At 44.5% G+C, this 15,157-nt stretch overlaps 1 protein-coding gene across 6 annotated transcripts; it reads left to right on the top strand.

Moving 5' to 3' along the window:
* The first annotated feature begins 562 nt into the window (after window positions 1–562).
* LOC100665465 (MHC class I polypeptide-related sequence B-like) lies at window positions 563–14,201 on the top strand. 6 transcript variants are annotated; one of them, XM_064283205.1, is made up of 8 exons: window positions 567–1,468; window positions 6,066–6,333; window positions 6,603–6,890; window positions 7,604–7,796; window positions 8,018–8,049; window positions 8,572–8,702; window positions 11,030–11,170; window positions 11,504–14,201. In XM_064283205.1, the coding sequence occupies exons 1-6, from the start codon at window positions 1,466–1,468 to the stop codon at window positions 8,649–8,651; spliced, it is 864 nt and encodes a 287-aa protein (XP_064139275.1). In that variant the 5' UTR covers window positions 567–1,465; the 3' UTR covers window positions 8,652–8,702; window positions 11,030–11,170; window positions 11,504–14,201. The 6 variants fall into 6 exon arrangements, with proteins under 6 accessions (XP_064139279.1, XP_064139281.1, XP_064139278.1 ...); XM_064283210.1 differs by having other exon boundaries at window positions 6,066–6,189; window positions 6,271–6,333; window positions 11,030–14,201; XM_064283207.1 differs by having other exon boundaries at window positions 567–1,218; window positions 1,402–1,468; window positions 11,030–14,201.
* The last annotated feature ends 956 nt before the right edge of the window (window positions 14,202–15,157 follow it).

The raw sequence follows: 15,157 nt of genomic DNA on the forward strand, positions 1-15,157 counted from the left end.
TTTGCCCATTTTTTGATTAGATTGTTTGTCTTTTTGTTCCCAAGGTGTTGAAGTACTCTATAACTTTTAGAGATTAGACCCTTGTCAGCTATGTCATTGCCAAAATTTTTTCCCACTCTGCAGGTTCCCTTTTTACTCTTTTGGTAACGTCTTTTGTTGGGCATAGTATCTAATTTTTAGGAGGTCCCAGTTACTAGTTTATCTTCTGTTGTTTCTCCATTTTCATATATTTGATAGTGTATTTATGCCATGGATTAGGACCCCTAGTTTTGTCCTTATGCTAACTTCCAGGATCTTTATAGTTTTATGTTTAACCTTTAGGTCTTAGATTCATTTAGAGTTTGCTTTTGTGTGGGGGGTGAGATATGGATCCTGTTTCATTTTTCTGCACGTGGATGTCCTGTTTCACCTGCACCATTTGTTATAGAGACCATCTCTTCCGTATTGAATGGAATTCAACCCTTTGTCAAAGGTCAGCTGTCCATATAGATTTAATTCTGGGTTCTAATTCTGTTCCACTGATCTGTATGTCTTTTGTACCAGTGCCAGGCTGTTTTGACTTCTGTAGATTTTTAGTAAGGTCTGTGACCAGGAAGTGTGAGGTCTCCTACTTTGTTCTTCTTCTTCAGTAATGATTTAGCTATTTCAGGTCTCTTTCCTTTCCATATAAAGTTGGAGATTAGTTTTTCCATTTCATTAAAGAATGTTATTGGGATTCGGATCAGGATTGTATTCTATCTATAGATTGTTTTGGGTGGTATGATGGTTGAGATTGCACGTCAACTTGGCTGGGCCGTGATTCTCAGTGTTTTGACAGTTGAATAATGTGATCACTTCCCTGTTGAAATTTGATATGTGATCACCCCCATGATGGAATCTGCTGAGTGGTACTGGAGGGGGCGGAGCCTGTGGCAGCTCACTGTCCCTTCAGCCTTCATCTCTCCACCCTCTGCAGCCTACTTCCTTCCTGCTTGCCTTGCCAAGGCTTTTGGCCTGTTCTAGATCCAGCAGCTGCCTCTTGTCTAACCTCTGGTTTTTGAGACTTAAGCTACCAGCTTACCTACTGATCTTGGGATTCATCATCCTTCACAGCCTACAAGCAAGAGCCCTGCTCCCCAACTTGCCGATCATGAGTTCGCCAGCCTCTGCAGCCTCGTGAATAGGGGAAACCTTGCAGTCTTGCCTGCCGATATTGGAATTCGTCAACCTTCACAGCCTGTGAGTGAGACCCCTGCTCTCCAACCTGCCGATCTTGGGTTCACCAGCTTCTGTGGCTGCGTGAATTGGAAGAGGCATCTATCCTGAACCACGGACTTGGAACTTATCCGGCCTCTAAAATTGCATGAGGTGTTTCCTTGATATAAATCTCTACATGTATATTTATACGTTTTACTTCTCTAGGGAACCCAGCCTAAGACGGGTGGTATTGACATTTTCACAATGTTAAGTCTTCTGATCCGTGAGCATGGTATGTTTTTCCATTTCTGTGGGTCTTTTGGAAACTCTGGTGGTGTAGTGGTTAAGTGCTATGGCTGCTAACCAAAGGGTTGGCAGTTTGAATCTGCCAGGCGCTCCTTGGAAACTCTATGGGGCAGTTCTACTCTGTCCTATAGGGTTGCTGTGCATCAGAATTGACTTGATGACACTGGGTTTGGTTTTGGGTTTTGGTGGGTCTTTTTGGTTTCTTGCAGTAATTTTTTTTTTTTTTTTTTGTCAGTTTCCTTGTAGAAGTCTTTTAGGCCCCTGGTTGGATTTATTCCTAGGTAATTTATCGTCTTAGGGCTATTGTATATGGTCTTATTTTCCTGATTTCTTTTTCAGAATCCTTCTCGTTAGTGTAGAGGAATCCAACTGATTTTTTTATGTTGCTCTTGTACCCTGCCACTTTGCTGAATGCTTTTGTTAGTCCCAATAACTTTCTTGTGCAATCTCTGAGATTTTCTATGTATAGGATCATATCATCTGCAAACAGGGACAGTTTTGCTTCTTCCTTACCAATTTGGATGCCCTTTATTACCTTTTCTTGCCTTATTGCTCTGGCTAGAACTTCCAGTACAATATTGAGTAAGAGTGGTGGTAATGGGCATCCTGTCTCATTCTTGTTCTGAAGGGAAATGCTTTCAATCTCTCTGTGTTGAGAATAATGTTGGCAGTTGGTTTTGTCTATATGCCCTTAATTATGATGAGGAATTTTCCTTCAATTGCTATTTCGTTGAGAATTTTTATCAGGAAAAGGTCCTAGATTTTATCAAATGCCTTTTCTGCATTAATTGAGATGATCAGGTGGGTAATTCTTGTCCTTTGACTTATTTATGTGGAAATTATGTTGATTGATTTTCTAATGTTGAACCACCTTTGTATCCCTGGTATGAATTCCACCTGATCATGATGTATTATTTTTTTGATATCCTCTAGAATTCTGTGGGGTGTTAAAATCTCCTGCTATTATTGTAGAACTGTCTATTTCTCTTACCAGTTCTCTTAGAGTTTGTTTTATGTATTTTGGTGTTCTATCATTGGGTACGTAAGTATTGGTCATGGTTATGTCCTCTTGGTTAATTCATCTTTTGATCAGTATACAATGCCCTTCTTTGTCTCTTATACTGGTGTTTGACTTAAAGCCTATTTTATCAGAGATTAATATTGCTCTGTTTTGGATACTATTTGCTAGATATATTTTTTCCATCCTTTGATTTTTAAACTTTTTATGTCTTTGTGTCTAAGGCACATATTGATAGGAAATTTTTTTAAATACATTGTGCCATGCTCTATCTTTTGACTGTTGCATTTAAACGGTTTACATGCAGTGTAATTATCAATAGGTATGGATTTTACTGCTCCATTTTGTTATTTTATTTATTTATTTACTTTTGTGGTGTTAACATTTTCTTTGCTTAATTTCCTGTGCTCAGTTCTTTTTATTTGTGGATTTTCTTTTCATATCCTTCATTGTTGTTGATTTCTTTGATTTTCTTCTTTTTTTTTGGTGAGTTAATTTATTAATTTTCTTTGTGGTTACTCTGAAATTCACCGTTATCTTCCTAAATTTTAACAGTCTATTGTATCTTTTTTATTTTTATTTTTGTTGTGCTTTAAGTGAGAGTTTATAAATCAAGTCATCTTGCATACAAAATCTTATACACACCTTGTTATGTACTTCTAGTTGCTCTCCCCATAATTAGATAGCACACTCCTTCTCTCCACCCTGTATTCCCATGTCAAGGCAGCCACTTCTGTCCCCCTCTGCCTTCTCATCTCCCCTCCACACAGGAGCTACCCACAGAGTCTCATGTGTCTATTTGAGCCAAGAAGCTCACTCCTCACCAGTATCCTTTTCCAGTCTGTTATATCTTCCTATCACCTTGACTTCCACTCCATATGGAATTTCTATAACTACACCATTTATTTCCCCTTTTTGTTTTCAAGTTGTCATTATTTGCAGATTGACATCTCTGGTTTCCTGTTTTCCAGATTTATTTTACTTTTAACAATTCTTTATCTGGGTGATACTGTCAAGTGTGTTGATCTTAGGTTGTTTTCTGATGTTATTGGTTTTCTGTCTGAAGGACTCCCTTTTATATTGCTTGTAAGGTATGTCTGGTTTTTACAAATTCCCATAATTTCTGTTTATGTCGGAATGTCTGAGTTTCACTATCATATGTGATAGACAATATATTTGCTGGGTATATAATTCCTGGTTGGCAATTCTTTTCTTTCAGGGTTTTATATATGTCATTTCACTGTCTTCTTATCTGCATGGTTTCTGCTGAGAAATCAGTGCTTGGTCGTTTTGGTGCCCCTTTATAGGTGATATTTCATTTTTCATGAGGTGCTTTCAGAGTTCTTTTTTTGTCTTTGGTTTTGGGAAGTTTGATTATGATATGTCTTGGTGACTTTCTTTTAGAATCTATCCTGTATGGGGTTCATTGAGCTTCTTGGATGAAACCTTCCTTGTCTTTCATGATATTAGGGAACTTTTCCGTCCATAAATCTTCAAAAATTCTCTCTGTGCTTTTTCTTCTCCTCCTCTTCTGGAATTTCAATTGCGTGTAAATTCTCCCTCTGGATAGTGTCCCACATAACTGTTAGGCTTTCTTCATTATTCTTCAATCTTTTTGTTCCGATTCTTCCTCAAACAGATTCGTATGGAGGGATTTGTCCTCTTTTCACTGATTCTTTCTTGCATTGATTCAATTCTACTTCTATGTCCTTCCATTGAGTTATCTCTTTCTGACATTTTATTGTTAAACTTCCAGATGTCTGCTTGTTATTTTCATATAAATAAATAAAAATAGTTTCTAATTATCTATTTATTTTGTCATTTTATTCTTATATTGTTTTCCTGAATTCATCTAGGGTTTCGTCTGTGCTTTCCTTGATCTCTTTGAGGATCCTGTGTATAAATCTTTTTGAATTGCTTATCAGGTTGCCCCATTACCATTTCTTCCTCAGAAAGGTTTCCTGCCCCTTTATTTTGCTCACTAACTTGAGACATCTTATCCTGTTTTTTAAATGTGATTTGATATATCAAGGCTCGTCTGGTGGGAGCACTCACCATCTATCTCCAGGAAGGAAGGGTAGCGGTGGGCAGGGCAGTGGTAGGCAGGGCAAGTGAATATTGCTTTTCACCAGGTGTGTTGGGTGGCTGATGATGGACTGGGCAGATGAAGGATGCTGCCTGTCATCAGTCCAGTGGCATGGGATTGTGTGATGGCATTCGCTAGGTGGGTTCGGTAGGTGTGATGGGTGGCTTAGAAAATGGGAGTGCTCTCTGTCACTCACCATGAGGGCGAGGTGGGGGGGTGTGATGGTGACTGGGAGCATTGGGCGCTCTCTGCCACTCACAGGATTGGTGTGGGTGGTGGCAGGGTTTGGCAGGTGGGGTGTGGTGGGCAATCGGGAGCACAGGGCACTCTGTGCCATGCACTAGGTGTGCAGGGCAATGGGAGTGGGCTGTAGTGTTCTACCAGGAGTGTAGCGCCCTCGCTGCTGCTCGCCACTTGGGCAGGGCAATGGGTGGGTGTATGGTGGGCTACCAGGAGGATGTTGCAGTCTCTGCCACTTCCTGGGTGGGTGGGGTGTGGGGTAGGGGGTGTAGCAAGGGACCAGGAGCATGGGGCACTCACTGCTGACCTCCAGGATTCACCCTGACTTCCTAGTGGTGCCTTTTGCCCAGCTAGTCTTCCTTTCATCCCCATTCACTTGAGCCCTCACCATGGCAAGCCCAGAGCTAACAATCACTGGGCCTTAAGTGCAGAGTGCAGTGCCTGGTCCATAGACCTCTCTGCAGTTCTCAATATTCCACACCCTATTCCGCTCTCCAATGCATATGTCTGTTCCTGGCCCTTCCCACCACAGGCTTTGGTCCAGTGTACCTCTTCCCCAAGCCTTCATCCCAAACCTAATACTTTATGGCTTCCTCTCTTAACCCTTAAGGTGTTGAACCCCCTTCCTCACTGGTCTCTCTGCACCCGTACCCTCACTCTAGGACCCTGCAACCTGTCTAGGCCCTCACCAGGTTCTCATCTCTCACAAGCCCTCTCTGCTGGGGACCTTGTGATCACCACTCTCCATAAATAGGCCCTCCTCTCCTCTCTTGATTTCACTGTAGCCCAAGGTCATCTCTGCCCCATGCCCCTCACCAGTCCTGGGCCCTTACCACCATCTGCCTGTTCCTCTCACTCGCATACCTCCCCAGCTCCCTGAGACCCCACTCTGTTCTTGGCCTAAGTGCTTAGCTCCTTGGCCTTTAACCTCCCCCTTTGCTTCCCTGACCACAGAAGGATCTCTCTGGCTCACATAACTGACCTAACTTCTTGATTTTTCCACTGGACTTGTTCTGGCCTTTCTCCATAATGATACTTCTCCCAGCACTGGCCCTTCTCCTCTGATGGTTTTCTAATCCTAACCTTTTGTGAATGTTACCTGTTCCCTCCACACTTGCACAGGCACACACCTGTACCACTCCCATCTTCAGGGAATCAGAACCACAGAACCTTCTATTACATGTTTGATGTGTAGTTATTTCAAGGAGAAGATTCATCTTTGGCTTCCTCCTCCCTAAGGTCTGTCTTCGCAGTCTTCGTTATGACATTACGGTGGTCTCCCAGGATGGATCTGTGCAAACACGATTCGTTGCTGAGGAATATTTTGATGGAAAGTTATTCCTGCAGTATGACAGTGAAAAAGGTAGGGCAGAGCCCCAGGGACCATGGGCAGAAGCCCAGCTGGGAGCTGAGACCTGGGACTTAGAGACCATGGGCTTTACAGACATACGTATGGAGCTCAGAATGACCCTGTTCGACATCATGAAGCTGCAGGATCAGAAAAGAGGTGAGAGTGGGGATGAGACAGAGGAGTGTGAGGATGTTTCCTGAAGGGTTTGGGGTAGAGAGGTGGGAGCATGTCTCTTTCCATTGGATTTAGTTGGGTTGTGGGTGACAGGGATGGGGGTCTGTGGAATTCAGCCAGGATGTGAGCTGTCTCTCAGGTAACAGGTGGGGGAGGAGGAAGGGAGGGACACTATGGGCTGGAGTTTCTCACCTTGGGAGGGGGAAGTGGAGGGACCCAGGAATGGAGAAGTCATTGTCTGGGTGGGGCAGGCTTGGATTCCCTCCAGGAGACCCTGGGCTGTGAGATCCAGGAAGATGATGGCCCCGGGGGCTTCTGGAATTACTGCTATGGCAAGGAGCATTTCCTCTGCTGTCACCTGGAGACCAAGAGATGGACAGTGCCCCTGTCCTCGGTGCAGACGTTGGCATTGGAAATGAGGAAGACCTGGGATGTAGATAGGGATAAACACAAATATTACGGTCACCATGTGGAGGGAGATATTTGTAAAAGGCTGCGGAGCTACCTGGACTTGGGGAGAGACTTCATGGGGAGAACAGGTACTGATGCTCGGGAAGATTTTCATTTCCCCTGTCTTCTGGAACCCTATCACTGCCTTATCTGAGGGAAACTATCACTGTCCTATGGGATCCCTATATGTCCTGTTGGTACATTGTATTCTGAGTTGCCCATCCTGTTAAAGCCACTGGGTAAAGACACACAGGTGGGTGGAGAAATGACCTGTCCAGTGTCAATGTTCAGGAAAGCAGGGGGCCCTCAGACAGAATACTGAATCTGGTAAGGTGTATGTTAGGCAGGGGAGGATGCTTTTTGTCCATGGGGGCCACAGAGCCATGGGTCTGCCCCATCCATCCCAGCCTGGAGAGTTCCCTCCTAGCCCTCCATGACCCAGAAGCCCCCGAGCCACCTACCCTCCCCAGCATCAACATGTGGACCCAGAGAGTGAGGCTCCAACCCGAGGCGCAACCCTCCTCCCACAAGAAAGAATTGGGGTCCTGTGATCCCAGACAGACGTGTGAGCAGCATGAATCCTGAGTGCTTGTGGGTGAATGCAGCTTCAGGCCAGAGCAAGAAACATGGAGAGGACCAGTGCTGTTCTGTCTCCCTTGGACTTGGAGACAGGGCATGGCCACGTGCCTCACTGGTTTTGCCCTCTCCCCTCCCAGTGCCCCCAGCAGTGAACGTGACCCTCAGTCAGGCCATGAAGGGCAAAGTCACCCTGACTCGCTGGGCTGCTGGCTTCTATTCCCAGAAAATCACACTGACCCAGCTTCAGGATGGGGAACCCCTGAGCAAGGACTCCCAGGAGTCTGGGAGTGTCCTGTCCAGTGGAAATGGGACCTACGTGATCTGGGTGTCCACAAGTTTTCCTCAAGGGGAGGAGCAGAGGTACAGCTGCCATGTGGAAGACAGCGGGAAGAACATGACACACCCTGTGAGCCATGGTGAGCACCGGCGATCCTGGAGGAGGCTGTGACTTGATAACTAGGGACCAGGTTAGGGGAAGGATAGAAGGCTTGCAGGTCTGGAGGACCCAATGAATTAAAAGGTTTTTTTTAGGTGAGACCTCGGTACAAGAGAGTGCATGGCCAATCGTTCTAGATGTACTCGTTGCTGCTATTGTTATTATTCTTATTATTACTGCTCTTGACCTTCTCTGGTGCAGGAAGAAGGAAACACCAGATGAGGAAAGCCCAGGTGAGAAAACTGTACAGCCAGCGTGAGTAGGGGTAGGAAGGACTCTGCCAGGAAGTGGGGTTCCCTCACATCTCCCTATGCAGGAATAGTGGTGGAGAAGACACACCTTTTCCCTTTCACCAGAGAGTAACAAGAGCTGAAATTTGGAGTATTTGTGAGGGGAATTGGGAGCCGCATGCCCATCAACACCCCTTAGTCCTACCCATGGCCAAGACCAGGTGAGGGTTCTCAAGTGGCCAGCCTGGGCTTCTTGCTACCTGGGTGAGGGATACCAAGTGAGGGGCCCCGGCTCCCCTCTGTGCTGTCCTCTTCCTCTCTCTGTCTCTCAGGCTGCCAGGGCTGGCCCACATGGGTTGTGTGGGGAATCATGGACTGATTGACAAGGCCATGGATGATTGTGGATTTAGGGGGAACAAATAGTGCAAGAGTTTATGATCTGCTGAGATGGGGGGTGGTTATCTCTCACAGGAATATGGATGAGATGTGATAACTCTAGTCCCTGTCTGCCTCCTTTCCTCCAAGTGTCTCCAGTCCTCATGAGGAAACCAAGAAAAAAACTCACGATCCAGGTCCACTGGTTGGCCCCTGAGCCTCCTGCCTAAAGCCCCCTGGGGAGCCCCTACTTAGAGCAGACATGTGGGCCTTGAGCAGAGGTGAGCATCTTCTGTGCATTTGGCAGCTCCTCAGATCCCTCCTGTAGACCTGAGTGAGTCCTCCATTTGGTTTCCTCTGGCCAACTCCTGGCCTGTGCTCTTTTCAAGTCCCCATCACATGTGTTCATGTCTCTGGCTCTTCCATGTGGATGATGGAGGAGGACACGAGTAGATGTCCCCTACTATTTGTGAAGAAGGACCAGCCATTCCTCAGGGTACTGGTGGTCCCTGGTTTTGTCCTGCCTCTGAGGATTTCCTGTCCATCCTTCCAGGGGAAAGTCCACAGGGACTGTTTACTGGGGCATTTGGTCTGTGCTCTCTGGCGTCCCCTAGTTCAAACTAAGCCAGTTCCTCTCTCTCATGTTAATCGCTGTCCTGTAAATGTGGGGTAAGGGATGACCAAAGTGTTTTCCCCTATAATCAGATTGCTTAAGGAGAGAGGAAAAGAGAAAACAGAAAAGTTTTGTTCTTCAACCAAGAGCCAATGTGATTCATGAAGCTGTGAGAGGGTGAGGCGTCCAGGAGATGCAGGCTTTCTGCTGTGTCCACCTCTTCTGTGTGACCAGAGGGAGAGGGGCAGCAGCACTAATTTCTCCTCCTTAAATCTAATTTCATCACAGTTTGCCCTCAATACTGGACAACCTAGAACAGTGAGTCCCCTCCCCCTCTGCAAAGTGATCCATTCACATTGCACCAGGTGGGGGTTGTGCAGGACTGTTGTTGCCCCTGCTTCCACCTGCAGCTCTGGTTCCCTGGGGGACAGAGAGGGTTGCCTCCATATCAATGAGGCATTTGTCAGGAAAAGTATGTGACAGACATATGGTAATTTCTTAAAATTCCTGCTTTAAATTTTGATGTCCAATAATAGTTTTTATGAATTCACCAAATAATCTTAATAGAATTTTTTCCAGTAGTGATTTTTAACACATTTGAAATGAAGCAGGAATTCACACATGGAGATCCCTGTCTAGGAGGTTTCCCTGTAGGAGGTGGTAGCTTGTGTCAGTGGGACCCCAGGGTGCAGAGGGTGGGCAGAAACCAGCTTAGGCTGATGGGTCTCAACAAGGCCCCTCTTCCTCATTGAGAAGAAGGTCCCCTGTGGGCAGTGGCCTGGTCAGATTCCACTGAGGAACGGGGGTGTGAAGGCCTGGTTGCCTCAGCTAAGCAGCTGACTTGGGGTCCAGCATTTTTTTCAGTGGCCTGGTGAAATGGTCAACAGCAAGGAAGGCCTGATTGCGGTTTCAGAGCCTGGCAGGTGGAGAGGGTCAGGGGAAGGTGGGGTCTCTGCCAAGAAGGGGTGCCCTGAGTCAGGGCAGATACAGATCCTGTGGCAGCCAAGTTTTCCTAGATGGGCCGCTGGTCACCCTGAACTTTCCAGCTAGGAGCTGCTGGCTCAGGAGGTGACAGGGGCAGGGAGGTGGAGAGGTGGTGAGCTGCAGGTGGAGGTCAGTGCCTGTACTTGAGCAGGAAGGTGGAGCAGGGCTGAGCACTCTTGTGTACGAGCTTTTCAGGTGAGGAAGATGGAGAATTAATGGAGAGATGGAACTGCGTTTGTGATCCTCGACCAGGCTTCAAAGAATAAGGCTTTGATCCTCCTTTTGGGGAGGCCCCTCACTCTGTTGCAGGATGGGTTGGGGCTTGACAGAAGGACCAGTCCTGGACTCATCCTTTTTTCCTGTTAACTGTTTCACTCCCTAGGTGACAAGCAAGGATAAAGGACAGTGTTGGTGGGACTGATGGAAGGAGACTAGCAAGGGCTGGGAAAAGTGGGGTGAGAGGGAAAAAAAAAATGGGAGTCTTTTGTTCCCTGAGAACAAGGCAGAATCTATTTTAGGAAGATTGAGGAGGGAGAATCTCTGAGGGATTAGAAACCAACTTTTTGTAACAGTTGAACACTCATGGCATCCCTTTTATTTTAAATTAATTTTTGGTGAAATGGTACACCACCCCCACCCCACAGATTCTAGGCATAATGATCAATGACATTGGTTACAGTCTTCACATTGCGTCAATATCCTTGTTATTTCTGTTCCACTTATTTCACTTCCATTTACTTAATCTCCCTGCCTCTCAAACTTCTCATCTATGCTTTAAAACAGCTGTTGACCCTCTGGTCTTATACAGATAACTTTTTAAAAAACACAATACTCAGGGGTGACAATCTTCACTCTTTGGGCTAAATGTTACTTAGTTTAAAGGTGACTTCTAGGGCTAGTTGCCATTCAAGGTTTGAGGCACAATTCAGGGCCTTAGTCTCAGAGACTATCCTGCGTAAGTAGGTCCTCACTGATTTCTCTTGATGACTTTCATCTACCCTTTGTCTACAGAACACGAGCAGCTACAAGACCTACACCTACACCAGAAGGCAAGGACAGACCACAATGGCACTGTGTACCTGGGCTCTCAGTCTGTGCTGTCAGCCCCTGACTGCATTGGTTCAAGGAGGGGAGCATGGAGTCTTCAGCTTGGTACTTTGGGTTCTACTCCTAGCGTTTTCCCACTAGGAATCTCAGGTTCTTCATCTGTAAAACGGAAAAGTGAAGCACTTATATCCTTGTGTAGTTGGGAAGATAAAAAGAGTGAGTTGCTTGTAGCTGCTCCATGTTAGTTGACATTATTTCTGTCATTGTTAGCATAAATTAACTTTGTATATATTTCCCGTTTCCATTATGGGTTCCTTCTGTATAGGAATCCTACCTCATAAAAACCCAGAAAGTATTTCTTTTCAATTTTATAGGACAGGAAAAAAAAAAATGAACCCATTTTTTAATAATTTGCATGTTTATTCCAATTATGTACAGATATTTGCATATGGAGCTCTGGAGGCTTAGCGGTTAAGAGCATGGCTGCTAACCAAAAGGTCGGAAGTTTGAATCCACCAGCTGCTCCTTGGAAACCCTATGGGGCAGTTTTACCCTGTCCTGTTGTGTCGACATAAGTCGGATTCAATTCAACAGCAACAGGTTTTTTTGGGTGTGTGCATGCATATACTGTTCAAATAAAGATAAGGGTAAAATTGACTTTTTAATAAAAACAACTAATGTCAACTATTTGGTTTTGATAAATTTATTGAAGCAAATTTTCTGAGTTTGTGGAAAAAATGTAAAGAATAGACACAGTCGGAGAACAGTAGTGATGTCAGTATGCCTCCACCCAGTAAGAATTCAAAAGGAAGTGAAAGGCTGAGCCTGAATCTCTGACTCTTGTCTCTTGTACTTCTTGTGACTATTTCTGGCTTTTGCATCTGCACTTCCTCGTATTCGGGTTGCAACATCAGCCGTTTTCTGATTCTGTCCATATCTCGCAAGTTCTGGTTTTCAGAGAATATTTATTAGGCTACAGCAATTGTTTTAGTGGAAAATATTTGACTTTTCCATCTCTGGAAGGTTTCTGCCTTTCAAAGAATGGGCCGGTAACTTGAAATTTGCCTCCAAAATTGGAGGGCGCCGACAGACTGAAGAATGAGGCAGGCAACACTACTGTCTCTGTGAAGGAGTTTATTAGGGAGTTTTATTAGTCAGTGCCCGGTGGCAGCAGAAGCAAAATAGAACTCCACGTTCCAGAGTGGGAGGTCAGAGGTTTTATAGTTGTCAAGGGAAATAGTGGTTACAAGCCTGGGAATTCCACAAGACTACCTCAGCAAGATCACATAACAGGGCCTTGCAAACAGCAGCAAACTGACAAAAACAGCAGTGAACTAACATAAATCCTGAGGGCAGCCAAGTTCAGCCTTTCAAGCCCTGTTTTCCCCTTCACCACCTAACACAGCTTCCAGCTTTTACTTTTATTTTCTATTGTCTCACAATCTGAGAAAGCTGAACGATAAAGAAGGAAGACCAAACAAGAATTGATGCATGTGAATTATGGCGTTGGTGAAGAATACTGAATATACTATGGACTGCCACAGAAGGGACAAATCTGTCCTGGAAGAAGTACAGCCAGAATCCTTCTTAGCAACAAAGATGGCAAGACTTTGTCTCATGTACTTTGGACATGTTATCAGGAGGGCCCAGTCCCTGCAGAAGGACATAATGCCTGGTAAAGTAGGGTCAGCAAAAAAGAGGAAGACCCTCAACCAGATGGATTGACACAGTGGCTACAATGATGGACTCGTGCATAACAAGGATTGTGAGGATGGTGCAGGACCGGGCAGTGTTTTGTTCTGTTGTACATAGGGTCACTTTAAGTTGGAGTTGACTCGACAGCACCTACGACAACAACATTTCTTTTCTTTATGTCTGATATCTTTTTTGTTCCTGAATTCCTCCAACACTGTCTTTTGTGTTTAATTGATTTTTTCTAGTGTATCATCTTGATCCCCTCTACAAAAAGTGGGTGGGTATGGTTGTTCTAGACTAAAGGTGACTAAAGAGGCACAATAAAATGCAATATGAGAATCTTCTATGAAACCACGTTGGAAAAAAATACCTATAAAGACCTTCTGGGAAAAATCGGGATATTTGAATATGGAAAGGGCTTTACATAGTATTCGGGAAACATTGTTGATTTTCTTAGGTGTAATGATATTGCAAGGACATAGATCCTTATTCTTAAGGAGTTGTGCAAATGTTTTGTAAGTCAGTTGTTGTGAGGCCTGCAAATTACTTTAGAATGTTTTGGTGGAAAACCTTAATCTGTCTTCATTCTCTCTCTCTAGATATACATATAGAAATGACCTGTCAGTCAGTCTATCTAGATACACACACATATATACTAACATCTATTTAAATCATTAAAAAGAGTTTAGGCAAATATGACAAAATTTTAATAACTGTTGAATCTCATTGTACTATTCTTCCCACTTTTTTGCACATTTGTAGATTTTGATAAGTTGGAGAAAAAGAGAGAGAGAATGCATGCTGAATCTGAAGATCCTAGGTGATGTGTTCCACTGGGAAAGCCACTTAATCTTTCTGTATGGTGGATGAATTTCTTGCCTACAAAATAAAGATACAAGAAAAACTTTTCTTGCTTAACTTAGAGAAGCAATTCTCAAAGTGTGGCCTGTGGACCCCAGGAATTCTTGAATCCCTTTCAGAAGGTCCAGGAGATTTGACAGTAAAACGTAGATATTATTTGCCAGTTTCACTGTACATTTCTTTTCTTTATGTCTGATATCTTTTTTGTTCTTGAATTCCTCCAACTTTTCAATTGATGGTGCATATGCCAGGTACATGAAACACTTGCCACCTTTGTTGTCTTCATCATTTTGTGCGGGGAGTTCATTCCAATATATGGCGACCCCATGTGTCACAGAATAGAACTGCTCCGTCGCGTTTTCATGGCTTTAATCTTTATGGGAGCAGATCACCAGGCTTTTTCTCCCACAGAGCCACTGGGTAGGTTTGAATGGCCAATCTTTCTGTTACCAGCCAAGGGCAAACCATTTGCATCACTCAGGAACCTAGCCACATACCTTAGCAGGAATCAAGACAGTGGTACCAAACTGTACTAGTAGTCGAGGTAGTCTTTGCCACCACCATTCACTACCAAAAAAAAAAAAAAAAAAAAAGCCAGTATCACTTAAAAATATCTTTGATGAAGCCGTAAAAATTATTAATTTCATTAAATTTAAGTCCTTGAGTACGTGTGCTTTTTTTAATAATTTTTATTGTGCTTTAAGTGAAAGATTAAAAATCAAGTCAGTCTGTCACATATAAACTTGTATACACCTTACTGCATACTCCCATTTACTCTCCCCCTAATAAGTCAGCCCACTACCTCCTTCCAGTCCCTCCTTTCGTGACCGTTTTGCCAGTTTCTAACCCTCTCTACCCTCCCATCTCCCCTCTAGACAGGAGATGCCAACACAGTTTCAAGTGTCTACCTGATACAAGTAGCTCACTCTTCATCAGCATCTCTCTCCTACCCACTGTCCAGTCCCTTCCATGTCTGATGAGTATTCTTCGGGAATGGTTCCTGTCCAGGGCCAACAGAAGGTTTGGGGACCATGACCACCGGGATTCTTCTAGTCTCAGTCAGACCATTAAGTCTGGTCTTTTTATGAGAATTTGGGGTCTGCATCCCACTGTTCTCCTGCTCCCTCAGGGGTTCTCTGTTGTGCTCCCTGTCAGGGCAGTCATCAGTTGTGGCCGGGCACCATCTAGTTCTTCTGGTCTCAGGATGAGGTAAGTCTCTAGTTCATGTGGCCCTTTCTGTCTCGGGCTCGTAATTATCATCTGACCTTGGTGTTCTTCATTCTCCTTTGATCCAGGTGGGTTGAGACCAATTCATGCATCTTACATGGCTGCTTCTTAGCATTTAAGACGCCAGATGCCACAGTTCAAAGTGGGATGCAGAATGTTTTCATGATAGAATTTATTATGCCAATTGACTTAGATGTCCCCTTAAGCCATAGTCCCCAAACCCCCACCCTTGCTCAACTGACCTTCGAAGCATTCAGTTTATCCTGGAAACTTCTTTGCTTTTGGTCCAGTCCAGTTGAACTGACCTTC

This window comes from Loxodonta africana, chromosome 1 (assembly GCF_030014295.1).
Source record: "Loxodonta africana isolate mLoxAfr1 chromosome 1, mLoxAfr1.hap2, whole genome shotgun sequence".
Taxonomy (NCBI): Eukaryota; Metazoa; Chordata; class Mammalia; order Proboscidea; family Elephantidae; genus Loxodonta; species Loxodonta africana.

Coding starts and splice junctions, on each gene's coding strand:
- LOC100665465 (XM_064283205.1), top strand. Junction 6,334..6,602: donor GCTGCAGGATCAGAAAAGAG/GTGAGAGTGGGG, acceptor TGGGTGGGGCAG/GCTTGGATTCCCTCCAGGAG. Junction 8,050..8,571: donor ACCAGATGAGGAAAGCCCAG/GTGAGAAAACTG, acceptor CTTTCCTCCAAG/TGTCTCCAGTCCTCATGAGG.